The sequence below is a fragment of the Colletotrichum abscissum genome (assembly GCF_030869225.1).
Source record: "Colletotrichum abscissum strain IMI 504890 chromosome Unknown Scaffold_30.1, whole genome shotgun sequence".
Taxonomy (NCBI): Eukaryota; Fungi; Ascomycota; class Sordariomycetes; order Glomerellales; family Glomerellaceae; genus Colletotrichum; species Colletotrichum abscissum.
The window spans coordinates 324,186-349,609 of NW_026850210.1; the positions used below are offsets into that span (position 1 = coordinate 324,186).

Below are 25,424 nucleotides of genomic sequence, written 5' to 3' on the forward strand. Positions count from 1 at the left end.
TGCTCTGCACGTCCCATGTACAACCACATTCATCCATCTTGCCTCAATGCATCCGGCCAGATCCATCCAAGCACAGAACCAACGCCAAAAGCAACAAGGCACGTCAAGATCATCGTCGCCATGAGGCCCGCATAGCTCGTCTTCTTCGGCACTGCCACCGGCGGTTTCGCCGTCCTCCTCCCCGCCGAAGCCTGTCTCGTCGCAGTCGGCCTCGCCGTCAAGAGACTCTCCCACGAATACACCGTCGGCGCCGTCGGCGTGCCGTACAACGTCGTCTCCTGCTTATCCATCGTCTGATACCCGTACCCCGTAGTGCTAGGCACCGCGCTCGGCGTGCTCGTCGTCACGGCCGTCGATTCGCCCGACCAATCGTGCCCGTCGAACGCTTTATACCACGACCACTGCGAGTCGGGGTCGTTCCAGTCCGCGAGGATACCGGGGCACTCGTTGAGGCAGTTGAAGAGCCCCGCGCCCGTGCCTTGCTTCTTGTTGCCGTGCTCGTCTGCGAATTTGAGGCCGCAGGTGCGGAAGCAGCCGTACGAGGAGCAGGGGAGGGAGTACCACGGTTTCAGCCAGCCGCCGTAGGATTCCCATGCCGTCCAGTCTTTGATGTCTGTGTTTGTGAGGGTGAAGTCTGGGGAGGATTCGACGCCGTAGTAGTTTGTTTGGATTTCGGAGCCGTTGAAGGCCATGGCTGTTATCTTGTAGGACTCGGAGGGGCCGAGGTCTTTGGGGATTGTGATTTTGGGTTTGGTCGTGCCCATTGGGATGAAGTCGCTTAGGTAGCCTGCCAGGCGACCCCTTGTCAGTGATGCACTTTATCGGTACTGCGCAAGGCGCAAGGATACTGAGGTAGGAAGAAAGGCCCTCTTACAGGTGTACATCCATTCCTCGGTGTACAGGAATAGCTGGTAGTGCTCGTACAGCATGTCATGGCCGCAGCCGACGTCCTCGTCTATTGGATTGCGGCATACCGCCACGATCTCGTCAAAGACTGGCCCGGGGAGGGTCTCGTAGACGAACGGCTGTTTCCAGTAGTCGAAACCGATTTCGATTTCCGTCTCGACGCCAGCTTTGATCTCGGAGGGAACGGTGACGTTCAAGGCGTGCGCTGTTGAGAGGAGAGTCATGAGGAACGCGAGGAGGGTGTCGGGAAGGGCCATGGCTGCGGTGGTGGCGATCAGTTATCGTGATCGCGATCGTGGAGGTCGAGTGTGAAAGCCGGTAGTCTCTCACGTGTACCAGGCGTTGAGCGAGTGGACGAGAGGCGAGCGCTCCCTTGGTGCTGGCGACGGCAGCGAGTGCAAGTGTGGATGATGGAGGAAAGAGGCCATCGTGAAGAAAACTTGTGTGACGGCTGATCGTGTTGATGCGAAGGATCGGGATGCTAGACAGGGGCCGATGGGATTTCCTTAGCTCCTTCCTGCTTGGTCTGCGCTAAAAAATAAGCCTAAGTACTTTGGTTCCTGGTGGGGTCCCCGAAGTCGCCCGGAATCGGGCCCGGAAGTGGGTCTGTTTTCGGTGCATGGTCTGGGGGAGGTCGGGGCGAATTGCGGTGATGCGTCCTCGCAGCTTTTGTACACTGGTCGCTGACCATCGACGAACTTTTGATTGGGTTCGTCATTTGTTTCACAGCTTCGTGGTATGCGATGAGAAGGTAAAACCATCGGACGACAGCAATCAGTCAAGGGTTACACTAACTTCGATGTAGCACTCTTGGGATTCTTAATGCGGTCGCTCCTGAGCATTGAAACCCTGAGGATATAGTACGCTACAAGTAAGTCAGTCTATAAAGAATGTTCCGTCACATTATGGCCATAACAGCCGGGAAAGACTGGCCTCGAGTGTTCGGGGGTCTGCTTCAATACCACCCCGCTCGCATCGGACTGCCGCATGATGCTTGGAGCTCGAGTCCTTCACACTGAGCTCCAACCTGGAGCTCCGCACGACCCGGTTTGCATGTTCAGATGAACGCTGTTTGAGATACTTAAGCTGCCCCTCCCTCTGAGATCGCAGTCGGAGAGGAAGCTCCCCATTCATGATTAATACCCTTTTCTGCATGCCAAAGGTCAACTGTAATCAAAAACGAATCACTAAAATTGGGCACCAGCGACCTTGATAAAATACACGCAAAACCGACTCTGAGAAGAATGTCTATGAACATAGCCTCCCCCTTCTCTCCTTACCCGAGCTACGTACTCGGCACAGGCCTCACTTTCATAGGCCTTCTAGGCTTCGTCCGGCCCCTGGCAATCTACGACGCCTTCGGCATCGCCAGACCCCCCTCCGCAGAAGCCGAGGCTTTTAGCTATGCCAAATCAGCGCGCGATCTAGCTACAGGGTTGCTGCTTCTCGGGCTCGAGACGTATCAGGAGGGAAGCGGCAATGAAGACGCGGTGACTGCGTTATTGGCCGTTACTTCGCTTGTTGGAATCATGGATTGGTGGATTGTTAGGACGATGGGTGGTAAGGGAGGACGAGGAGATGGGGGGAAAGCGTTGACGCATTTGGGTAGTGGGGTTGTGCTTGGGAGTTTCGCCATTTGGAGGTGGATGTATTAGTCTTGGATGAGTCCTTCCCATGACGGAGGTTGGTGTCGAATGTAACGCAGATCCCAAGCAACTTGATGACCAGTAGTGTAACTTAGGCCAAACCGAGTCATCTTTGATGGCTTGTACTTGACTCCAACTTAACTCGGTCTTCATATTCTGCTGTAATTACAGACTGATTTACCCTTTGATTCATCTGGCGCGCTTATATGTGCGAGCCTCAAGCCTTATCCTTGTCGACGATGATCCTCGGCGAGACCCTGATCTGCCAGTCGCTAATGTTGTGGTCATCACCATAGGTCCGGAGCTCCCTCGAAAGGATCTTGTACTCACCGCTCTCGATCGCACTGCCGTGCGAGAAGTTGCCGCTCGGCCACCAGGTGCTCGAGGGCAGGCGCGGGTACTGTTGAACGGGGGCATCAAAGTAGGCGTCCAAGATGAGGTTGTAATGTTGAAGGGAGCCAAAGTATTTGTTCTAGCCCGGAACAAAGGGGTATGACTAGTCTATGGGCTCCCAAGAGGGTTCGACGAGCTTGAAAGGGTTAGCTATTTCCAGATGAAGTACTTGGTTTTGATTCGGGAAACGGGGAGTACATACATCGAAGCTGATTTCACGACTAGACCAGAGGATGTCAAAGTCAATGGTAAAGGTGTCTTCGATTGTCATCTTGAAGGTATCATTCTCTTGGATTAGCACAAAGTCGGGGGTTAGAATGACGGGGTCAATCCATTCGCCGGCCCAAATTTTGCTATCTTAGACGCTGCCTTTAATACCTATGGAGAGTCAGTTACCTCTGGAGCTGTCATTGAACTGGCATCATCTACAGACCAGCGCATGTCACCCGCAGAGACTCGTCGTTAGAGCCGATAATATTGATGTATCCGCCATAGATCGGGAAAAGCTTCGCATCAATACCTGCAGGTTCGATGAAAGTCACCGTCGGAACTCCAGTCGTACCAGGAGCTACATCAAGTGCAGTCGCCGAGAACTTGACCGTGACTGGTGTTGCAGGACAGGGGGACGCCAAGTTATGGAAATGACTTACATCCAAGGGGCTGCTCCTTGGGGTTGTAGACGTTTCGGTTGGGAATCTCCCAGGCAGCATCCAGAAAGTTGTAGTAGAATGCCAACTTGACACTCGTTCCGAAGAGGTTGGTGTCGAGGACTTGCCAGCACTGACCCTTCTGCAGCACATGTGTTGGTGAGGCTTAGGTCGAATCATAGAGTAGACAGGCACAACAACAATGAGATTTCCGCCAGTTGATAGCAATTGTTAGAGGTGAGCTGAGAAAGTTGCAAAGTTATCTTCAGCGATGTAATGCTCAATTTTGGTTGACTTGTTTCCAGCGCTTTGCGATTGTGATCTCCAGTCTGTCGAACTTCTTTGTTCCCCATTGTTTTGACACACTGCTGCGGCCCCGTTCAGGCACATGACATTGTATTACTTGTTTCCGTACCTCTTAAGAATCGAGGCTTTGTTACACTCCATTCGACTTCCAAGTTCATTGACAAACGGTGCTTTCATCAGCTATTTCGGTAATACTCAAGCCATTGGCATCATTGATAGACTACAGCATGATTGTTCAGAGGCTTCTTTCGCTGTGCCCGACATTAGAACCATTGTATCGATGAAACTCTGGCTTCAGACACACTATTTAACAATCCGTTGCAACCAAGTGTCTGCATCACCTACAGTCATCAACAGCCTAACCATCGACGACATCACCAATACTATTTCAGCCCCTGGCATACAACTCTAGCGCGTATCTTCCTTACAAGAATACATTTTTGACTACTACGACTTTTATACATCTCTACTCTGCGAGATCGGATCTCTTCTTCAGCATCTCATTTATATAGCTCACGTGCCTTACTTATCACACAACTTGTCGACAATGGCCTCGCCTACTCACGACCCGGCTGACATTCTTTGCTGGATGAGTGATGTGTCCGGAACTTTGGAGGACACAAGCTCACTCGAAGAAGAGGTGCCAAATCCCCCTGAGGTTAAGCAAATTCAAGAGACCAGTTCTGGTACCGCTTACATTGCTGACCGGTCTGCTTCTGGAAGTGGATCACGGGCAAGCGAATCTGGAGAGACGCCAGCTCTGACGACAAACTCAACATGTACCAAACGCTCCTCACGATCTGAAGATGAAACTGACAATGAAAGTGTCAAGAGACGTAGGTGCAGCTACGTTCAGTCGCCAACGTTTATACAAAGCCCATGGGAATCTGCGACCGGTTGCCATATGTACTACCGAAACAGCTGTCGCCCAAGAAAGCTGGAAACTGTCACATCGTCTTACTGGCCAGATATTCGCGACGTCTATGCCAGATCACTTCATGACCCGAGCATCGAATGTTGCGTTCCCTGTTCCATCTGTCATGAGGATTGCGCAGACGAAAGTACGTCCTGGAAAGTCGGATGGGAACTGCCCGTCATCCTTGCGTGTGGCCATATGATTGGGGAAGAATGCCTCAAATCGTGGTTCAGATCGCGGGCAAAAAGCGATCAGCCAAAGGACTGCCCAGTGTGCAGAAGGTTGCTCCAATGCTCCGAATGCAAAGAAGCCTTCATGTTCTCGATCCTTTGTCGCGATTCTTACGTCCCGAATCTGAAGACCAAAACCTACAGCGAGCAGCCAATGGAGCAGACCATTTGCAACGATTGTCAGGCCGAGACTGAATTCGGAAGTCGCATCCTCCAAGGTGAGCATATTGCCGAGCCATTTCCCCGCGGCGGCGCTCCCGGACATATGATAGATTGGTACCGTCAAGTAAGGGATGAGTTTGAAACCAAAGCAAAGTTGAGCTTGGGTGACGGAATGAGACCGATCGACGTCTCTGGCATGATTCACAAAGAGATTTTCGCCGAGATGGAATCATGGCTGTATTTTCTGAAGGAGGATGTGGCTCACAGAGTACAGGCAAGTATCGCTAAGATTGAGACAGAGCTGGATGAAACTCACTGGTGGAATCGCGCTGGAGTGGACGCGGAAGAAGAGTTCGACATGAACCCAGGCTATGGCAATCGCTCAGATGGCGGCGAGGACCGCGGCGAGGACGGCATAAGTTACGAGGGCTTTGATGGCCGCTGGCATGGCGATGAGACTCAGGCTGGGCACAGGGATTACGATGCCGCTAACTATACCTGGTGAGATTTGCTGACATTGACTTGGTGTTACACCATACTTTCCAGAAGATAGAGCGTTGTTGATTTTGAATGATCTGATCGATGAAATACGACTTGGATAAGTTGTGGTCAAGAATGTGAGGGGTTGTTACAAGCTCAACCCGCAGCTGTAGTAATTCTCAATAGAGTCTACTTCATCTATCCATTGGTGGTATCACGATCTCCATCTGTTCCGGACGTGCAGTTGATCTGGAGCAAGTTCTTGTCCAGGTTTTTGCATTCGTACACAGGTGGCTTCCCGCTAGGCACCGTGACTGTGACGTTCTCGGCGCGGATGTTGCTGCAACGCTATATCGTAAAACTAATGTCAGTGATGTGTCCGGAGAATCAATGCTCTTTCATAGCGATGGATGGGAAGCTTACGTCTGCGGCACTACAAACAAGGCTTCCAGCTTGCGGGTCTAGCTTGGTTGAAACCGTGCCGTAGATGTTCTTCAGAGTGATGTCAGAAATTGTAAGGTTGGCCTAGAATCACCATTATCAGCACTCAATTGTACAAAGAGCTCAGAGAGAACGAAGGGACCTACCGGGAATTCTTCGCAGAGTGTTTGGTTCTTTTGGCCGTAACATTGCGTGATCGTAATAGCCCGATCATTGTTGGTATTCTTGAAGAGGTCATACGTGACGTTTCTGACACGCCCGAGACCACCGCCACCGTTCAGAAGTGTCTGGAAAGCAGTCTCAATACCTGGCCAGACCTTGATCCGAGCGGCATCGCTGGCGTTGGCCATGGTTGTGTTGTAGATGTAGAGGTTCTCGACGATGTCGGTCTCGCCCTTGTACTGGCCCAGGGAGCCAACGCTCATGCCGTGTGAGCCAGTGCAATCCAGGTTCTGGACGACAACATTGGTGCTGTTTGGTTTGAAGGACACACAGTCTGCATAAGCCATCGAGATTAGTTCACGAAACCTTGACGAGAGTTTCGATAATTAGGCTGCAAGCAACCAGATCATCCGTGGCCAAACTCACCGTCTGTGTTGATAATCACTGAGTTCTGAATCACAATGCGATCGGACCGATAAGTATCCCAACCATCCGAGTTGGCGATCTTGACACCATTTTGACTCTGTCCCAATTATTGTGTCAGCATTTGCGCTGCCCTGAGATGGGGGTAAATCAGTGGAGCGACCTACCTGGGCTTTAAGATCCATATCACTGATAATGACATCGGTGCTGTTCGCAATCAGGTTGAACCACTGGTCTCGTTAGCCTGTAACAATCTGGATGTGGTGGTCACAACTCACGTTGGGAGGGTTGCGCATCCGAAGGTGTGACATTGTCGCCCCCTTCGCTCCGTCGAAAGAGAACAACATGGGCCTCAAGAGCTATTATGTCCTGTTTAGCACACTCGAAAAGTAGCATGACCTGGCGTTCTTACACTACTGTTGGTCTGAATGGCCTCCCAGTATGCCTGACCGCGACCATCAATGACAGACTTATCGTTCCCAAGATCACCATAGATGTTGATATCCTCGCCGCCAAACTTCCAAAAGACTGACTGGTTCTGGAAAGCGAACTTGAAACTGTTGTCGGCCCAGTAGAGGGGGTCATCATTGAACTGGATGTCGCCGGTAATTACTACGTCAATGTGCTTCAAGAAGGTGAGATCCAACGGCGAGCTAATGAGGTAGGTCTTGTCGAACACCACCGTGCCGCCGTCGTTGCATTCCTTGAAGGCTTTGAGGATCTTCGGCGCGTCGTCCTTGCCCTCGGTGCAGCTCGGCTTAACGTAGCAATAGCGGTCTTTGTCTCTGGGAGGCGAAAATGGCATGGCCCTTCCGGTGTTGAACGGAGCGGGCTCAACCTTAGGGCGCTTGGGAAGCTCATCCTGGGCGGAAACAATCGACATCAGGCCAAGGGCGGCGGCCCATAGAGCCAAAGAGGTAGTCCGCATCTTGACGAACTTGCACGCACACGGGAATGACAGAGTGGTGTTAGGGATGTGAAAGCGCCACTACTTGAGTCCTAGTCCCTGAGCCATCCGTACTCAAATACCCAAAATCCTAAGAGCTTAAGTTTAATGAAATGTCACCGGCGGCGGATCATATCATCATTATCCCCAGATTGAATGCAACAATACGTGGAAGATTTGTGGGGTTCATGTAAGGTCCCTCGGCCGGTCGGTAGAAGATTTCGCGGACTGGGGTGCGAGAAAACACGTTGATTCTTCCCAAAAGAGCGTTCCCTTCAACCTGACGAACCCCTTGCGGCTGAATCCTTCTTGCGCTTCTCCGCATACTGTACCCATTTGTGAGCGCGGGGTAAAGAGGGATGCGGAGAAATTATCAGAGACAACTTGGCGATGCAATTAGCGAGCCGGTGGGTGCAATTTGCTTCGCATTTCCGGTCTTGGCGTTGACATAATATGAGATCACACAGGTAGCAGATATTTGCTGAAGCACTGGGCTCTCAAGACCCTCATCTTCAAGAAAACTGGGAACGGGAGCTTGGTCTCAAGGCATCTACCCGCAGATTAGGCAATGGAGTCCAGAGGCCCTCGCAGAAGAATGGAGCCATTCAGGCTGTTGGTGGAACATCGATGTAGGGCAGCGCGATTCGAGACCCCAAGCGACAGATCATAGTGATCATGGTGAATTTGACTCTCGTTGAAATCTTTGTCACTGGCTTCCGAGGCAAATCTAAACAATGATAGCCTCGAGATTCTCACGATCAAGATCGTTGTGCTGCTTCATCGTCGAGAAGGTATGAGGGAATGCTCTTCAAACTGAACACGACTATGGAAAGGTAGCCAAGCTTGATTTATTAAGGGGCTTCGAAATCAAATGACCCATAGAGAAGTCACAAGAACGTGATCCGCTGCTAGTGGGAGAGGGGGTGGGGTATCAAATGTTGCATGTATCAAAGCCAACCGGTCGTCCTTGATTATATCCCTGCTGTCCTGCTTTTGTCCTCAAGACCTGACTACATTATGTTGTCCTTGTGAATCACTTCCGCTCGCGCCATAGACGTCCGATAGCCTCCTCCATGGCTGTGTGTATGTTGGAAGAACAAAGGGAATGTTTCAGAATCCGCAACATGGCGGTATTGACGATAGGCCGCGTCCGAAACCAGACGTTTATCAGAGTTAACTTCTTAAAAAACCCGGGTCCGATAGCGCTGAGGCGGCGGGGGTTGCTGACGGCGAGCTGGTCCATTGGTCTTGACTTTCCATGCGTCGTAACGATTAATGTGGAAAGGTTCGGGTGGTTGTGGTTGTGGCATTGGAACGTATTGCATTGGTCGGCCCCGGGTCGGGTAGACCCGCGGAGGTATCCTTGGTGTCCTCGGCCCACGGGACCCGGTCACCCCGCTTTCGGAGGAAGAGTCATAATACAAGGAGTCCCAGTCCGGTGGCGGTCCTGGTCTTCTCTTGTTCTGAGAAATGCAGAACCAAGCGATGAGAACAATGGCGACGAAGGCCACGATGCCACCCAGGATTCCTCCTATCTGTGCGCTTGATAGGGATCCGCTTGATCGGTCCGGAGGTGGTGGGTCCGTGGTCGGAGCAGCGGCTGGCGGGTCGGCCGGGTTGCCATCGGAGTATGATGTCGGTGGCCCGCTCCCTAGTGTAACGTATGTGACGAAAGTTGAACTTGGTCGATAGATCGTCTGAGTTATGACATGAAAGCCTGTCTCTTCCTGTCGGGCAGCGACGGGAAGAGGGGTTTCGCGGGGTTGCAGCGAAATCGGAGTGGGAGAGGTATGCATTGCTGACAGGATCTCATCAGGTTGGTTGGTAAGCGTCTTATTCGTTATATCCAGCCAAGAAGAGAAGGCCTCACTGGCTAAGGCAAAATGGTACCGTCAAGTAACTTAGATAGCGTGGTAAACAATGAACCACATGAGTGAGTGTCAAAAGACCGAAGAAGCCACAGTACGAAAAGAAAAAGGAAAGAAAGTGCAAGACGTGTCATTCTTATCCAGGAATCTAGAAGCAGGCTGTGGTTCGCAGAAAAAGTTGCTTACCATCTTACAACTTCTCACGGGTGCCAAGTAGCATCCACCGCATACTTCCATCGCAAGGCCAAGACTAGGCATAGACGCAATTCCTACGAACGAGCTGCAGCGCCACAGGCAACACCACGCCCCCCCAGACACATCGGATAAGACACTCAAGACGCGACTAACCTTGTTTTGACACCTCTCTGCCCAGACTTGTCGATATAGTACGGCTGCGCCTGACACATCCAAAGACCTGCAGGCAGGCTGCAAGGCATTGAGGCTGGCCAGTGAGGACCGACAGCGTGGTGCCATGAACATGCAAAACGCGCACATGATTCTGCCCATCAACACTTGCGATAAATGGGGGTGAGAGGCCAGATCCACCAATAAGCTGAATTGGTCGGGCCAAGGTGCAGGAGTTTTGATCAACCGAACCAATGCCATTGAGTTGCGGACAGCCATTAGCAAGTACCGCACAGTCAGACATCGTATACACACCCACACGGGGGCCGGCCCGTCGAGTTGGATCTGTGTGAGTGAGACCCTTGACTGGAGTGCTCATGTGCTTAGTTTTCAGTGAGACACGGTGTATATCAACAACGGCGGCATCTTAGTTGCCGGACCTACTTCGCGTGTGCGAATTTGGCCCCCAACCAACCTTGACTAACATCAACCTATGCAGACACTAACGCGGTCATTGCATCGGCCAACCTGGATGAGAGTTCGTCATCAATCTCACAAAGATAAGACCAGAAGGACACGGCAGTTATCAGAACAAATCCCGACGAAGTTAATTGCTACCTCAACGGGTGACACGATGCCGGACCTCATCGCTACTATTTCCAGGTGTCGTCACGTCCTTGATCGTGCTCGATCTATCCTTTGCACCCGCGAACTCAAGGCGTCATTTTAAATCTCTCTTATGTCCCCCAAAGTTACACCACGCCTGGAAATATTATATGCCCCCAAAAGTACACGAACGAGAATAAGTGAGAGAATCATCATGCCAAAGTGCCAAGAAGCGCGTGCGCGCGCGCGCGGATTGCCGGTTTTATAAGTCCGCGGAAATTGATTCAAAAACTGAAGAACAGAATTGCGTTCGATCAACGGGGGCCAGGCGAGCGAACTCCAACTTCTCTGACAGAGTATCAATGGCAGTATCTGAAAGAGGGCTGAGTCAGCTATTCGTTCTGTTTCGTTTCATCAGAGAGAATTCATCAAACTTACTTTTACTTCGATCGGACTTTAGCAAGATTACGCAACGGCTCTCCTCCCCTCGCGGAAAGCAAAACGAACAATTGTTCCACCTATCTCCTCCTCTCAGCTTTACCGGCACGGTTCGGTTGAGCAGCAGCGGTAGGGTTGTTGTCAACGATGATACCGACGCCGGCACCGCCCTCGCCGTTTCCGAGTTGGATCTTGGGACCCTTTGTGAGCGCGGCCTCGGCAAACGTGAGGGCACGATCGAAGCCGCTCTGGCGCTTCTCCACCCTCTTTGTAATATCTCGGCCTGCAACGATGCCTTGTTGAGCGGCTCCGGGGGCGCCAACGCCGGCAGCGGCAGCGGCAGCGGCTGCTGCGCCTTCGCCTGCGGCGGCGCCTCCCTTACCCTTTCCAGCCTCCGCCTCGCCTCCGAATGTAAGCGCACCATCACCGACTACCAACGCAGGGGAGTATGCGCCGAGGTTGATGTTCAGGGGTGCGGGGGCGGCGTTGATCCCTACGGCCAGGACGGCGAGGGTCATGAGGGTGCTGGTGATCTGCATGGCGAAAAATTGGAAAGTTGAATTGAAAAGATTGGGTATCGTGTGTCGGCGCAGCCGGTAGATGTCTCTCTCCTCAAGAGGAATTATTAGGTAGTACTGAAAAAGAAGGGGATTCCTTTTGGTGGAGGAGAATCGAAGAAGCAGAACAAACAGCACAGCTGAAGTGAGGAGGAAATAAAGAGAGATGACGGAAATCAGGTAATAGCACACGCGTCAACGAGTGGCAAGGCAAGGTGGGAGGAGAGAGCGTAATGAATGAAATCCCCACGGAGCGCCAAGAAGAGGTTCAAATACCTGGCATGGAGAACCACGACCAGATCCAGAACCACAACCAGTGAGAGAGTGTCAAAGGTGAGAGGTTGGAAGGTGGAGGATGGGACAAGAGAGGCGCGGAGACCATGCCATTCGGGGTTGCGGCGCCGTCATGCGTGTCAAGACCTGCCGCTGCCAAGGCCAAGCGGCTCTGTCAAAAATAGAAGCTCTTCCAGGTGCCTTGGACAAGAGATGATAGGTTCTTGGGCGTTCTAAGCTCCAGGGACTAACAGGTACACGGACCTTGAGGAGGGGGGTTTCCGCTTGGGATTCGAGGAGAAGGGCAGAAGAGCCGCGAGTTGATCCAGGGGGGCCATGTGGTTTCCATCGATGGTATGGTGATGATGGTGGTTACGCGGGATGTGGTGGAGAAGTGCGTCTGAGCGGAGGTGAAACGGTCCAAGTCCCAAGACCTCCAACAACGAGGGCTCCCCGAAACCATATAGAGTCTTGGCAACTGGGCTGGATGCGGCCCTGGCTTTGTCAAGAAGCAGCTTCTTTCTATGAGAGCGCTGCAATCTCTTCTCTGTTGCCCATGTTGTTGCGAAGCAAAGATAGATGAAGCTGATGTTTGATGTTGGGGCACGAGGGGTCGTCTACCGAGGATGCGATCTGCGACCTGCCACAGGCTAGCAGCTGCAAGGCAGTTTTACCATTCGCAGCTCCGACAAGAAATATCAGTAAATTACTTAGAAGAGCCATAGTCTGCACATGAATACCTACCATGGTCGCCAAGATGTCTGCTTGCCGATGGCCAAGGACCGGGCGTTTCCCAAGACAATTGGCCCGGCCAGCGATCGGGATACCAAGGCTGTGCCCAGGACTTCCAAGAGATCCCATTCTACAACCGTAACGGCATGCACCATCTACTCGCCCGGAGAACGTCGCATACGAGGATTTGCCATTCCAGCCTCAAGACCGCTTCCCCGACGTGGATGCTGATTGGACCGGGCGACGTTGAATCGAAGCTGGGACCCAAACCTACTCCTACACCGATCCGAGTCAACGGAGTCAAACAACACTCATTGAATCATCCTTCTCCGAAGTAGAGCAGCTTGCAATGAAGATCTGACATTGACAGCTCTTGGTAGAATGAATTTCAGAGTGATTTCGCGCGCATCGAGAAAGACTGTTTGAATGGTTGGGTGAACTAGAGGCCCATGTCGAACTTGACACTCTTATGCATTGACTGACCGCTAATCATTAGAGACTGGTCGCTGATTGTGTCTGAATAGGCTAGGTTGAGCCGTTCCACAGCTCTTCCTTGCAACGGCGCGTGCCACCGGCGGAAACACACTCGCGTGTGAAACCTTGCGTCAGAAAATTTCTGTCTGCGGGTAGCCCCTTGAGTCTTGCAGATGTCCAGCTGACTCGTCACCATAAAACAAATACGATCCCACCGGTGATTGTTTGCACATGTAGAGTCGCATGTGAGCGGCATGCCGCCTTGAACATGCTAGTCTGGTTGAATAATTGCCACATCACGCCACGAAGGGGTATTCATGTCAACACTGTCATGTCCTGTAAAAGCCAGATCCGAAGCTCTCAATTGTGGATTTGATATAGTCCAAATGCCACTCATCTAGCGAATCGTAGTCAATATTGACTGTGAGTAAGTGACTGCCCGTACAGTACCAACCGGTAGTCGGAGAAACTACCAGCCGAAGTTCTTACAAGAAGTCGATACAACACGTCGATAAGCTACGATAATATGGAGACGCAATGCTGATCTAGGAGATTAACCCGATTCCGATGTCTCTAACGATCTTCAGTGACGTTCCGCCTGTCTAAAGAAAGACTCGGAGATTTACCATTGGCCTAGGCACTGCCTCCGTAAGCGTTTCACAGCGACTAGCTTGACGGGCAAGACAACAACCGCGGCTACATTCGACACGGATCCTCGGGCTTTATCCTTATAACCGTGGCACAGATGAGCGACTGTGCCTTGCGGTTGTCTCCTTGCACCTGCATAATCCTGTATGGCCAAGACATTATCCAGATCTACATATTGAAGCTTTTCCATACGCCAAGAACTCTATGGTTTGGCGCCATTGATTTTCAGAATGGTTGGAAAATGGGATCTGAGTTTGACACCTTTAGAATGCAATTTCGGGGTACTTCAAACTCGGCTGGGCCTGAAGGAGAGCTCAATTCCAGTAATAGGTAGTCAGCCAGAACATAATCATCTCGGTAAAGCCTAAATTTGTCATTGTGTGCAGCTGCTGACTCAATCCTGTGCTTTTCTCCTGCTCCCGTGGACGAATTCCTTTTGGTTCGCCACCCAGATCCGATCCTCAATAGAAACTACACAGTCTAATGCCTATGCAGCTGAATATGCCTTTACGAGACATGACGTCCCGTGTCCAGCATCTCCACCCAAGCTTCCTGCCTCTTCTGCTCAGCAGTCGGCGTCAGCCAAGTATACTTTTGATAGATATAATCGCTATGCGCAATGTCTCGGATCTGCCTCATGAGGTTGTCAAGCGCTGGTACCCGCTTGTAGTCACTGTAATCTTTCCCATCAGCTTTGTGGTCGTATCTGGGAGCCCAAACCGCACGGGACCTGGTCTCGCTGAGTATGGCTCTCATTAGCGAGTTGGTCGCTCTCTCGACGCGGAGAGCGCGGCACTTGAAGCAACACGAAGGGCGGGAGGCGCCCTCGGGAGTGGTGAGCGGGAACTTGTCCAATTCTGTCATGCTCCCGGGCAGAGGCAAGCCCATCATGCCCACATCCATACAGCTTTGAGCGCACTGCGAGTAAGGGCCGATGAGGCCCGGGCAGTAGGGGCACTTTGGTTGACCGAGGTTGTAAAGATTTGCAATTTGTTTGATGCACGCTTCGCACAGAATGTGACCGCAAACGAGAACCATGGCGCGATTCGAGTTCTGGCCGGGCGTGGTGGTCATCGATGTTGAGCATTTGGGGCATGGAGCAGCAAACTGCTGGAGGGCCGTGTCGGAGGTCATCCAAGACTTGATTTCCGGCCAGAAAACCTTTCGGATTACTTCGCGCTTGTCCGTCATTGCGGCTGCATCCGAGGGTACGAGACGATCGACCGGCCCCTGTCCGACCGGCATGTACGGCGGGACGGGCTGCTGCGACGGATATCCGGACGGGTATGCGGACGGTCGCTGTGATTGCTGGAGACTTTGGGGCGCAATTTGGTGCGGAGCGCCAATGAGAGGGCGGCCGGCTTGGGCCGACGGGACCGAGTCCCATCGGTTGCCAGTGAATGCATCGTTGCCTTCGCCGATATCAAGTGATTCGTCGACCGAACCGACGACAGAGGGAGCTCCTTGGCTCCCTCCGCTACTGGCCCCGCCGAGACCTCCACCAGACCCTCCGCCGAAGTGCATGTTGCGAAGCTTTTGCAAGGTTTCTCTGTCCATTTCATCAAATTCGTTGGATGGTTGAGCTGAAATGTTTCTCAACTAAGGTGCCAAACAGTGGAGGGACTAAGACTGTCTCGATCAAGTCGTCGAGAGGATGTCGTAAGCCGGGTTACTCGAGTCTTCTTATATCTGAAATGGTGCTCTTGGTCCTCAGAAGGCATCTGTGCTCCCTAGTTGTTGTTATTCGTTACTTGCTTTGTGTCGCTTAGGCACCTTTTTCTGACGAGACAACTTCTTGTGCCTTTCGGCAGAATCGCGAAAGAAAACGCTGAATCATGCGGTGCTTCTTTGAAGAAAAATTCCCCTTGCGAGGCAATTACTCCCTGTGTCCAAGGTAGTTTGCGTCTAATTGCTATTTGCCGCATCAAGGGAGGGACTGGTTGCATCCATCACAATCCAAATAGTTCGCTACGATGCCCTGCACTGTACCCCCAGGCTTCATGAGTCCTCTTTGTTGTTCTCGAATCTCATGCTTCGAAAAACAAATTTGGTCTCACAGAATGCTGCGGAACCATCAACTGAATCACATGTAGATAGGAGCATTATCTCCGAGTCGTAAATCCCCATTGCCCTTGCAACGTCAGTGCAGATATTGCGTGAAAGTTGGACTGTGGGCTTTTTGGTCCATTGTGATGCTATATTTTCGGGGCATTTCCCCATTGTTCCCACGGTTGGGGCGAGTTATTACTGGGGACACTGTGGTGAGCTCTGAGTTCGGGGTCTGGGCAGTTGGCCCTGGCCACTCTCTTTATCTCCCGAGATCCCTCTCTTGGCTTCTTGAGCACCATGGCGAAGAGCCAAACATTGAATGCAGACTTGCTGAGAAGCTAATTCTCATCATTTGTCTTCACGCTGGCCGAGACTGAACTTCCGAGTCATCCAGCCCAGCTCTCTTCCACGCAAGCTTCGCCATGGCTTGGGAGGTGGCACAAGCCTGGAATACTTGATTTAACTTTCTTGAACTTGGGCCAAGCAGCAGTAGTTCCACACCTGTGGAACCCGCCGAGCCGCCGGTGTAGTGGACTGAGGACGGGAATTATGTTATGAAAATTCAAATGCAGAAAACTTGCCGTCATCGAAGAATCCATTCACCTCAGCCCTACAGAACATAGTCGCGCGCGAATTGTTGACGTCAATTTTGTATTCAGATGACCCGGACGCAACGGCAGAATGCTAAGGAATGTTTCCCTTGGCCTATGTAGTTAGTTACTCGACATCACAACGCGTCACTATAGAAGGAGTCTCGGGGGGATGAGCGTCACCCTTAAGTAATGTATGAGCCACTGCGCTGCGCCTGTGAATTACCTGCAACTTTTTTTACTTCATCGATACCCCAAAGTTGCCCATTGAGTAATCAAAATAGCCCGAGTTCAACACCCTTGTCACCATTACTCTACTGCAAGCCCCTTGGGCGAAACACATTCAATATGTCAAAGAAATACCCTGCCCCCGACGCGCCAGTAGTCCGGATAATTGTGTTGGAGACGGACAACCCCCATCCTGACACCCATGCAGCGAAGGGGAGCTTTGGAGAAATTCTGCATACACACTTCCAGCATGCCGGCGCTGAACACGACCCTCCGTTGGGAGTCGATACAGATCAGAAGTTCGTGGTAGAGGAAAAAGGAGGTACAGTCCCATCATTTGAAGATTTCGACAGCTATCAAGGTGTCCTGATCACCGGAAGCATGTATGATGCACACGGAGATAATCCCTGGATTCTCAAACTCCTCGGAGTTTTACAAGGTTCGTCACCACTCAAGCCACTGATACCCTTTACAGACACCCGCAACCGGCGGTACTGACTCCGGGCAACAGAACTCTGGGAGCGCCGGCCGGATCTCCACTTGAGCGGCGTGTGCTTCGGCCACCAGCTTCTCAACCGGATGCTCGGCGCCGAAGTCGCACCAGCGCCATCAGAAGACTGGGAGTTAGGCCACTGTCGGATCGACCTTTCCCCGGTGGGTAAGCAACTGTTTAAGACAGAAGACAATGATGTGCATCTTCACCAAATGCACCAAGACCAAGTCGTCGCGCCACCTACCACCGAGAGCTCCAAGGGCCTATTGAAGACGAGCGACAAGGTGGATGTGTGGGGTCACAGTGAGCACACCAAGGTGCAGGGCGTTTACATCAAGGGCCGGCTCTTCACATCACAGGCGCATTTGGCGTTTGATGAGGATATGGTAAAAAGGCAGATCCAAATGAGGATTGACAGTGGCGGTATTCAGGATATGGAACATGCGGACCAGGCGGCGGAGACTGCGCATTGGGAACACGATGGTGACCTGGTCGCAGCGGCTATTCTAAGGTTCTTCCACGGAGACGATGATGAGATAGAGTGATGGGTGGTAGGAAATGGTGTTGTAGTAACGGCTGCCCAGTTGTGGAGAAACTTACTTGTCAATCCTGAAGCTAGCTCAGCTGTCATGTCTGAGTAGAGACCCAGTCCACACCACAATGTGTGTGGCCAAATTTGAGGACGGATAAAGATATCCGATGTTGTTTCATTACCACGACGACATGGTTCAATATGAAGAAGTTCAACATATTGCTTTGTCGCCTCTCCTCTCCCTTGGTATCGAGTCGCATGAATTCTTGGCGTGGTCGGCTGGAGCGAGGCACCCTCGCTGACCTTCCCGTTGGGTCTACAAGAAGACGATCCCACCGGTAGTCTTGAGACTTATGTGGTGATTATGCTCGTGAGGACGAATCACTCACGTACTTAATCTCATAGGCACTTCATGCAGCGTTCCATTCATGCTACCTTAAATTCCATTCTCTGCCACCATTGCTGTTGGTCAGCGGCAACATCCATCGCGTATCACTGCATCAGTCAGCTTTGAGTGCGGGATTCGTATGATGATTGCAGGGCTCTAAATATAGCATATTATTGGATGGCTGCAGAAAGAAGACCCCGGGGAAGTGAGTTCTGTCAGTCACATAAGAAGCAAGACTTCCTTTCCCAATCTCGAATGATGAGTCTTGCATTCAAGGTCCGCCTTTTGCAAAATACTTTCTGCTAATCTCACCGCCTCAAAAGATGTCTTCAGCGTCCAATTTTCCAGGAGTCGGGACGCATCTTGTTTACAGAAAGCCGCCGCCAACACCAGAGTTTCTCAACACGCCAACCAATCTTTACTCCGATGCTGAGAATTACAGAGATAAGCGCGAAGTTTTTGTTCGTAACATTCGCGCCGAGATGAATCAGTTCACTACCGCGAGTGATGGCTTGGAGTTCGTGAAGCATAGGGTTGATGTTAAAGACTGGTCTGACGAGGATGAGGTTCGCGAGGTGATACTTCGAGACACCCAAGAGCTTCTCAAGAAACAGTAATATGACTTTCCCTTATCTCATGTTATCTAAAACTTTGTGATTAGGCGAATAACTAGTCAAATCTACGAATAGTTTCAACGCCAACAAGACATTCACCACTGTCTCAAGAATTCGACACTCTGATACAAGTGGAATCAGGAAAGACACCACGCCGGTTTACTCTATTCACGGCGACTTGACTGTTCGAAGTGGCCTTGAGCTCCTGGAAGATACTATTCCCAAAATGGATCACCCGCCCAAATCTATGCCTCCTAAGGGTCGAGTTCTCATGGTCAACGTATGGAGGCCTCTGAAGACAATCAAACGCGACCCGATTGCCTTTCTAGTGCCCAAAAGCATTAGATCTCAGGAACGACATGCACAGATCTTCTCACGACCTGAAGGAAAATTCAAAGTCTTTGGCAAGGACGCTCAAGACTTCTGGCTGGATACAGCTTCCTACAGCGAGGACCATGATTGGGTGTTTCTGGACCATCAGCAACCAGATGAGCCTGTCCTGTTTCTTCAATGGGACAGTGCATCATTGGAGAGTTTCGAGTCGAGGATGGCTGTGTTTCATAGTTCTTTTGAGGATTCTAGATATATGGACGAGGCGGAACGAGCGAGCATCGAGCTCAAGTGTCTTGTTTTCTTGGATAAGTGAATGAGTGGTGGCCATGGAGGCGGAAGATCACGCATCACGCATCATCTCAGTCTAGGTAGCTCAGTTAATCAACGAGGACTGATTCAATGTGGATACTAGTTAGTCTTCCTATCCAAATGCTAGACTTGCTAATTCTGACGAAGCCCCTCTGATAGTTTGACAGAAACCACTGAGCATGGCATAAGAATTACAAGAGCAAATAACTTGGGCTTTTTTCTTGCATTCTTTCTCCATGCATCGTTACTACAATACTCAGCTGTGATCCCATTGCTTATTATAGTTTACTTGAGCTTATCTTGGCCTTACTCGGATCTGACCATAATCTTCCCTGTGTCTCGCCTCTATCTAAGGCATCAAGCCCCGCCGGAATCTCCGCAAAAGGAATCTCCGTTAACTCTGGCTCAATCGACTTATTTGCCAAAAGGTTGAAGACATCTCTCAAGTCCTGTTCACTCGCTCCAAACGATCCAATCAAACTTACACTACGGCCAATCAAAGCATAGCTAGGGATTGTGATCTCGGAACCTGCCAGTCCAACGACGACGACTTTGCCCCCTTCGCTCACCTTTTGAATGGCCTGCGTTGTGGTTGCCCCTGTGCCGGCGAAATCGACGATGGCATCGAAATCCACATCCTGAGCATCTTCCAGGTTCTTGAAACACCCACTAGCACCGAGTCTCTTTGCCTCTTTGAACTTTGACTCGGATATGTCGATGCCGTACACTTTGGCCCCTTTGAGGACTCCAAAGCCGAGACCTGACATCCCAAGGCCACCGATACCAATCACGCCGATCGTCATACCAGGCTTCGCAGCGGCTTCGACTACCACAGCATGGTAGGATGTTGCCATCGCATCAGTCGCCACCGCAGCTTGAGAAAATGGGAGGCTGTCCGGGATGTGGACTAATCTTGCCACAGGTGCCAGCACAAATTCTCCGTAACCACCGTCGAATCCAAGACCAATAGCCATTGTCCAGTCCCGAAGCTTGATCGGATATGAGAAAAGCCCCACGGTAACACGTTCGCCGGTTTTGAATTCTTTCACATCAGGGCCGAGTGCTGTAATTATCCCAGAGACTTCGTGGCCGAGAGTAATGGGCCGCTGAACAACCCCATCGATGCCCTTCAATATGTGGCAGTCTGAATGGCACAGACCGGCTGCTTTGACTTGTAGCTGAACCCAGCCGGGGCCAGGCTGAGGAATCGGTAGATCTCGAAGTTGTAGGCCGCCGCCTTTCTCCATGTACTGAAAGGCTTGCATTTCGATAGAGTTGTCGTCCAGGCTTATTCAAGTTGGCGCTCCTGAAACCTGGGGGTAGAGGTGAACCACGACTTTTGCCGAGACTTTATGCTTACAGGGCGGGGGCTTCACCCCGCATTTTGAATATTACCAGGCCGAATCCCGCCGGAGTGACTTTTAATACTCCCCGGGCTGGCACGTGTGACAAATCATGCAACATCAGATGCGACGACAGCCAAATCTACGCTACAGTTGAGCCAACGGCAGTCGTTCTACAGCGAGGTGTCGATACTGCTCCAGCGGAATCGGGTCCCGAAGTTGACACCGAGAGCTCGGCCGGCGCGACTGTGGTTGCCAACGGCTTTTCGCGGACATGCGGACGCCGTGGCCGAGGCACAGGCATGTCGGACAATCCCCACTTGATCAACGTGGTTCGGGCGATGCCCACTTAGTTCAATGTCTTACATGGTGGTAACGTAAAGCCTGACTCTTACTAGCGAGTAAGCATCCTGAACAGCATCACCATGCAGCGCCTACAGGGTTCGAGGCGGTCTTCTCGGACGCGCCATGAACACCGATCAGAGACATGAATAGGCGCAAACTTTTGAACATAAAGAAAGTCGAGAAATGCTTTATGTTATCGTTGCCCACAGGTTTTGATGTTGATAATTGCAGCATAGCAATACCTATCACCTCACACAATCAAAGTTGACGATCAGTAGAAATGCGTTTTGGTGCGCTATCTTTCGAAGCGGAATCGGTCACCATATTTTTACCCCCATACCCGAAACCTCCAGACCCATACAGCTTCGCAATCGATATGATGCTGGGCTATACCTACCGCGTCGCCGCATCTCTAGTTCGCCATCTGGTCCCAAATATGCTAGAGCTCGAGGATGAGCCTCTCATGTCAACCATAGTGCTCGACTATGGAATGAGTTCTGTGGGGGCGTAAAATTAGTTTGTCCACCAAGTCGAGGTGACTTTTAAGAACGAGAAATTCATGTACAGTCTCATCTTGATCCTCGACAACGAGGCAACCATATTTGCAGGACGTGAGCAGTACGGCTTTCCCAAAGTCTTTGGCAAGGCCGATATTCAGACGACAAACGGTACCCGGCTGGTTCTGGCAAATGCACAGAGGCCGGCAGAACGAACTCTTTTCGAGTGCGAATTTATCCCCGATCATCGTATTCCCAGTTTGCGTGCCGCAGACAAATGGCGGCCCAATCTTCGTAGTATTCCACAGCCGTGTGTGGGAACATCACCGGCGATTCAAGAGCTGATTCCTACGATCATGGACTGGAAATTTCGCGAGATCTGGGCTGGCCATGGTCAGATTACTTTTCCGCGCCGCTCTGCATTTGATCCTTGGTGCGGTTTGGATATTCTACAATACGAAGGAAGCTTCCTTGCACGGAGTCTGACTGGCGAGCTTCGGTGTCGTGGTGAGAGTTCCAAGGTTTAAAGGTTTGGAGGATCAGGTCGGGGCCAAGTGCTTGAGTTCTTCAAGTAGACTTTCGACTAGTAGGTAAAGGTCTCGATCGCATGATACTTCAATTTGAAGCATGAGCATCAGTCTTAGCATCTGAATTTCACACCTCGCATATTTGCGGTCGCCCGGATTTGGTGGATCCTATCGTGATGAGAGTGAATCCAACTATGAAGCTCTAGAACCTCTCCGAATAAATAGTTCGAAACGAAAGAATCGGATGGAAGAGAGAGCCGATGTCGGTCGACAAAGCGATTGCTTCAAGCGAGATGCTACGATAGCTATGACCCATAACGGAGGAGTTGGTAACTAAGTGGGTTCGTGAATGATTGGCTGTGTCATGAAGTTGAAATCGAATTTCGCCGTCCGATTATTTCAAAGACCTTCTCATCAATAACCAAAGTTGAATTTCTATGGTCGCTTCGTATGGCTATCTGAAGGTAGACTTTCTGTACCGTTCGAACTCGACACTTGCGCAGTCATTGACAATGTCAGACCATGCAGACCTGTGGATATTTTTCTGGAGTTCTATCAAGTCAACCGGAGCGAGGGGTGAAATTAGGTGTGGTCCTTGCGGACTGTCAGGCCCCTCACGATGGGATGCAACGCCAGAGAAATTGCGATCGCATATGATCAAGGATCTCCGTCTTGTAAAGTTCCCAGCACGTATCGATAAGGGGACACCGTTTGCATTTCGGACCCAGAAAGCAACCAGGGGTCTAGTGGACGTAATCCGAGCCTCCAGGTATTAGTCGCATCCGCAGTCTAAGGTCCGCAGGGTTGGTCCAACACACTTCGTGAACAACAACTTCCTTCGCACAAGGATTACTTCAGGCCTCGCCACACTGGCGCATTTTCATACCGGGTGTGATGCTTCTTCAGTTTTCTTACCAGGCCACACAGCATTTGTCCCTCGACCAATGAAACTACCTGGTCTCGGACCACATTTCCGAATGGGTAAAAAGATGCAGAAGCGAACGAAGTGAAGAATCCTTCTTGTATCCATTAGCCGGCATGGGGTTACAATCAGGAACATTATGGCGTTTGAAGAGCCGAGATTTCCAACAGCTCAAGAGGCACGCTTTGCGGGACATGGACCTCCTGCTGTAATGAGCGATTAACATTTGTGCCAACATGCCAAATCATTGGCACGATAATCAGAAGAGACAGATCACCAAGTATAAAATTGCTGTTTATGGAGAGCTAGAGTACATGACGGTAGTTACAGTGGTCTTCTTGATACCCCGCCCATCGGTCAAGCTGTCCCGCAGCCCGACCTTGTCCTCACTCGTATCACTGTCATCGCCCCCGGTCCCAGCCGCGACGGTCGTGGTTCCCACAGGCCGAGTGGCGTTTGTCTCCAACTCGTAATCGTTCCCCGTTCTGTCCATGTGGTTCCTGGGAAACTTCTCGCCTCTCTCTTCACCCGGCTTGACTGGCCATTGGGTGTTTGACAGAGTCTGCCAGTTACTACCGCTACGCAGCGTACCACGGCCATAGTATGCTCCTGCTGTGGGCGCCTTGGACCCCTTGCCGTAGATACTACCCAGGAAGTCCTTGAAGAGGGGTCGTAGAGTTGGCAGACTTCCAGCTATGATTCCAACATTAGCCTCGATGACGGTCCACATCTGAATATCTCGCGAGTCCCAGGTTGGATCGAAGGCCCTTCCATAACTTGTGACGATGTAGTAGACTTTAGCGCAAGCTGCTGCACATGCAAAGACTCCCAAACCGAGGACCATCATGAGAGATATTCGAACCCTTCGCGGGACGTTGAGCCCCCAAAGCATGGGCGCTGGAATAGCGATTCCAAAGAGAAGGTCGGTGAGGATATTAATCGACGAATTTGCATAGGAGAGGCCCTTGATCGTATCGACATCCCAGCAGGTTGCCTTAACGTTGAAGTCCCAGAATGCGCGTACATCCGTGCACTGGAAAATAATGGTCTGTGACAGATACGTTTTGTTAGCAATAGGATCTTCAACCGTCCTCTGAAGGTACGCGATGGTTACTAACGAAAACACACGCAATCGTGTAAGCGGTCATGAAGACCATGACCCCAGTGATGAGGTTCTTGTAAAGCTTTTTGGAGGCGATTCGATGTAGCGACGACCCAACAGCAAGCTTGACTAAACAGATAGCAGCCAGGAAAAGGGGCTGAGAGACGAAGGCCATTTGCATCGCTACCGGGTAGTCTTTGACGAAATCAATGTCTCCTACATGGCGGCCAACTCCGTGAATGACCTGCGTGATCAGGACTCCTTGACCAGCAATCGCGATGACCATGGCGGATGTCATGAACCCGTCCTTTGAGATCATTGTTAGTATATCAAGGCTAATGCCTACTTTCTATAGGAGGGGATATCACGTAAGCCCAAAAATTGCAAACTTACATCGAATCCGAAGCTGTGAATCATGCCAAGGCGCACCCAAAGGCGAGCTGCCACGACAATCAATGCCACAGAAGTGACTGTTAGTGTTGCGGCCAACACCGTGGGTCCCTCATTCTCCTCCGGGTTCGAGACGAACTCCATTCTCTGATGAAAGATGATGAATTGAAATTTGGCATCAGATGACTGAGAAAGATGTAAAGATTCGGCTTGGTTTGGAGAGGAGAACATTGATAAGATCACCCACTCTAGGCGCGCCATGTCTTCCGTTCTCCGGCCACACACCATAAAGTGATAGAAGTCACGAGTCTATTCCTCGAATTATCCCAATTAGGCTGACAGCAGGCTCTCAGTGCCTTCTTGGCATTCCGCCTCCAGCCTCAGACTGGAATCCAGACTCGGGCTGATTGAAATGAAGCTGCAAGGGTTCGCAAACCCTCATCGGCCCATCTCTTCGCAGCAGTTGCCTTTTCAGTAAGGTCTATGGCATCGACTATTTTTGCGATAGAAAGTACGAATACAAAAAGTCCGTCACCCGGGCTCCCAGTCATGTCAGTTCTGCATCGGAGTGTCTGCGCCGCACCCTTTTCTTCAGATGGTTGGTGGCTTTAGAACTTGGCGAAAGGGAGGGAAATGCTGTGATGCTGGGATTAATAAACGGGGGTTTGAAATTCTGCAGGATGGTATGACGGTGCCCCTGGCTGCGAGTTGGTTGTTGGGACTAGAATATGCATAAAGTCAGAATCTTTTCGACTCCATGGCCCTTCTCCGCCTGTTCTGGGATCAGCGCAAGCCTTAAGTCGTTGTTGCTAGAGCCGTGGGATAAATCTGCACAGCATCGGGTTCAAGGCTGCATCAGGTAAAGAGTCTTACATGGGAATCTAAAACCATCACACCAACTGGCCCGGACCGTGGGCCGTTTCTGCAACCCCGGCTTCAACCTGCATGATGAAGTCGGGTAATCCGCCGTCTTTCCCGCTGTTCCGGCCTTGGAAGCCAAGATTCGCCAAACGGCCGACGGATTTTCTTCCCCGTAAAGTGGAACCAATTGCATGTTGGAACAACACATTGCTCGCGACTGAGAGATATTTCGCAGAATTCTGATTTGGGAGGTGTTTACTTGGGCCGGGTTGGTGGCGATGCAAATTGGATCTTTTTACGCG

The 25,424-nt window shown here is 51.2% G+C and overlaps 14 protein-coding genes across 14 annotated transcripts; 5 read left to right on the forward strand and 9 right to left on the reverse strand.

Moving 5' to 3' along the window:
- Nucleotides 1-29: 29 nt before the first annotated feature.
- CABS01_11217 (uncharacterized protein) lies at nucleotides 30-1,163 on the reverse strand (the record flags this gene model as incomplete). The annotated part of the gene is made up of 2 exons (XM_060544572.1): nucleotides 30-787; nucleotides 875-1,163. The coding sequence occupies 2 exons, from the start codon at nucleotides 1,161-1,163 to the stop codon at nucleotides 30-32; spliced, it is 1,047 nt and encodes a 348-aa protein (XP_060397820.1).
- Nucleotides 1,164-2,150: 987 nt separating this feature from the next.
- On the forward strand, nucleotides 2,151-2,561 carry CABS01_11218 (uncharacterized protein; the record flags this gene model as incomplete). The annotated part of the gene is made up of 1 exon (XM_060544573.1): nucleotides 2,151-2,561. The coding sequence occupies one exon, from the start codon at nucleotides 2,151-2,153 to the stop codon at nucleotides 2,559-2,561; it is 411 nt and encodes a 136-aa protein (XP_060397821.1).
- Nucleotides 2,562-2,769: 208 nt separating this feature from the next.
- Nucleotides 2,770-3,982, reverse strand: CABS01_11219 (peptidase; the record flags this gene model as incomplete). The annotated part of the gene is made up of 5 exons (XM_060544574.1): nucleotides 2,770-3,024; nucleotides 3,148-3,233; nucleotides 3,379-3,549; nucleotides 3,596-3,734; nucleotides 3,959-3,982. 5 exons carry the CDS (start codon nucleotides 3,980-3,982, stop codon nucleotides 2,770-2,772), a joined length of 675 nt encoding a protein of 224 aa, XP_060397822.1.
- A 463-nt stretch (nucleotides 3,983-4,445) lies between these two features.
- CABS01_11220 (uncharacterized protein) lies at nucleotides 4,446-5,711 on the forward strand (the record flags this gene model as incomplete). Its single annotated transcript, XM_060544575.1, has 1 exon — nucleotides 4,446-5,711. One exon carries the CDS (start codon nucleotides 4,446-4,448, stop codon nucleotides 5,709-5,711), a length of 1,266 nt encoding a protein of 421 aa, XP_060397823.1.
- Nucleotides 5,712-5,884: 173 nt separating this feature from the next.
- CABS01_11221 (exopolygalacturonase) lies at nucleotides 5,885-7,640 on the reverse strand (the record flags this gene model as incomplete). Its single annotated transcript, XM_060544576.1, has 7 exons — nucleotides 5,885-6,034; nucleotides 6,110-6,211; nucleotides 6,274-6,623; nucleotides 6,716-6,812; nucleotides 6,880-6,942; nucleotides 6,991-7,071; nucleotides 7,125-7,640. The coding sequence occupies 7 exons, from the start codon at nucleotides 7,638-7,640 to the stop codon at nucleotides 5,885-5,887; spliced, it is 1,359 nt and encodes a 452-aa protein (XP_060397824.1).
- A 1,199-nt stretch (nucleotides 7,641-8,839) lies between these two features.
- Nucleotides 8,840-9,454, reverse strand: CABS01_11222 (uncharacterized protein; the record flags this gene model as incomplete). Its single annotated transcript, XM_060544577.1, has 1 exon — nucleotides 8,840-9,454. One exon carries the CDS (start codon nucleotides 9,452-9,454, stop codon nucleotides 8,840-8,842), a length of 615 nt encoding a protein of 204 aa, XP_060397825.1.
- A 1,541-nt stretch (nucleotides 9,455-10,995) lies between these two features.
- On the reverse strand, nucleotides 10,996-11,454 carry CABS01_11223 (uncharacterized protein; the record flags this gene model as incomplete). The annotated part of the gene is made up of 1 exon (XM_060544578.1): nucleotides 10,996-11,454. The coding sequence occupies one exon, from the start codon at nucleotides 11,452-11,454 to the stop codon at nucleotides 10,996-10,998; it is 459 nt and encodes a 152-aa protein (XP_060397826.1).
- Nucleotides 11,455-12,267: 813 nt separating this feature from the next.
- Nucleotides 12,268-12,468, reverse strand: CABS01_11224 (uncharacterized protein; the record flags this gene model as incomplete). The annotated part of the gene is made up of 1 exon (XM_060544579.1): nucleotides 12,268-12,468. One exon carries the CDS (start codon nucleotides 12,466-12,468, stop codon nucleotides 12,268-12,270), a length of 201 nt encoding a protein of 66 aa, XP_060397827.1.
- A 1,638-nt stretch (nucleotides 12,469-14,106) lies between these two features.
- Nucleotides 14,107-15,123, reverse strand: CABS01_11225 (uncharacterized protein; the record flags this gene model as incomplete). Its single annotated transcript, XM_060544580.1, has 1 exon — nucleotides 14,107-15,123. The coding sequence occupies one exon, from the start codon at nucleotides 15,121-15,123 to the stop codon at nucleotides 14,107-14,109; it is 1,017 nt and encodes a 338-aa protein (XP_060397828.1).
- A 1,463-nt stretch (nucleotides 15,124-16,586) lies between these two features.
- On the forward strand, nucleotides 16,587-17,504 carry CABS01_11226 (GMP synthase; the record flags this gene model as incomplete). Its single annotated transcript, XM_060544581.1, has 2 exons — nucleotides 16,587-16,905; nucleotides 16,978-17,504. 2 exons carry the CDS (start codon nucleotides 16,587-16,589, stop codon nucleotides 17,502-17,504), a joined length of 846 nt encoding a protein of 281 aa, XP_060397829.1.
- A 698-nt stretch (nucleotides 17,505-18,202) lies between these two features.
- On the forward strand, nucleotides 18,203-19,139 carry CABS01_11227 (uncharacterized protein; the record flags this gene model as incomplete). The annotated part of the gene is made up of 2 exons (XM_060544582.1): nucleotides 18,203-18,492; nucleotides 18,569-19,139. The coding sequence occupies 2 exons, from the start codon at nucleotides 18,203-18,205 to the stop codon at nucleotides 19,137-19,139; spliced, it is 861 nt and encodes a 286-aa protein (XP_060397830.1).
- A 27-nt stretch (nucleotides 19,140-19,166) lies between these two features.
- On the reverse strand, nucleotides 19,167-20,400 carry CABS01_11228 (alcohol dehydrogenase GroES-like domain-containing protein; the record flags this gene model as incomplete). The annotated part of the gene is made up of 2 exons (XM_060544583.1): nucleotides 19,167-19,190; nucleotides 19,621-20,400. The coding sequence occupies 2 exons, from the start codon at nucleotides 20,398-20,400 to the stop codon at nucleotides 19,167-19,169; spliced, it is 804 nt and encodes a 267-aa protein (XP_060397831.1).
- A 799-nt stretch (nucleotides 20,401-21,199) lies between these two features.
- On the forward strand, nucleotides 21,200-21,847 carry CABS01_11229 (acetoacetate decarboxylase; the record flags this gene model as incomplete). The annotated part of the gene is made up of 2 exons (XM_060544584.1): nucleotides 21,200-21,330; nucleotides 21,391-21,847. 2 exons carry the CDS (start codon nucleotides 21,200-21,202, stop codon nucleotides 21,845-21,847), a joined length of 588 nt encoding a protein of 195 aa, XP_060397832.1.
- Nucleotides 21,848-23,064: 1,217 nt separating this feature from the next.
- On the reverse strand, nucleotides 23,065-24,492 carry CABS01_11230 (uncharacterized protein; the record flags this gene model as incomplete). The annotated part of the gene is made up of 3 exons (XM_060544585.1): nucleotides 23,065-23,817; nucleotides 23,888-24,178; nucleotides 24,265-24,492. The coding sequence occupies 3 exons, from the start codon at nucleotides 24,490-24,492 to the stop codon at nucleotides 23,065-23,067; spliced, it is 1,272 nt and encodes a 423-aa protein (XP_060397833.1).
- Between the last annotated feature and the right edge of the window lie 932 nt (nucleotides 24,493-25,424).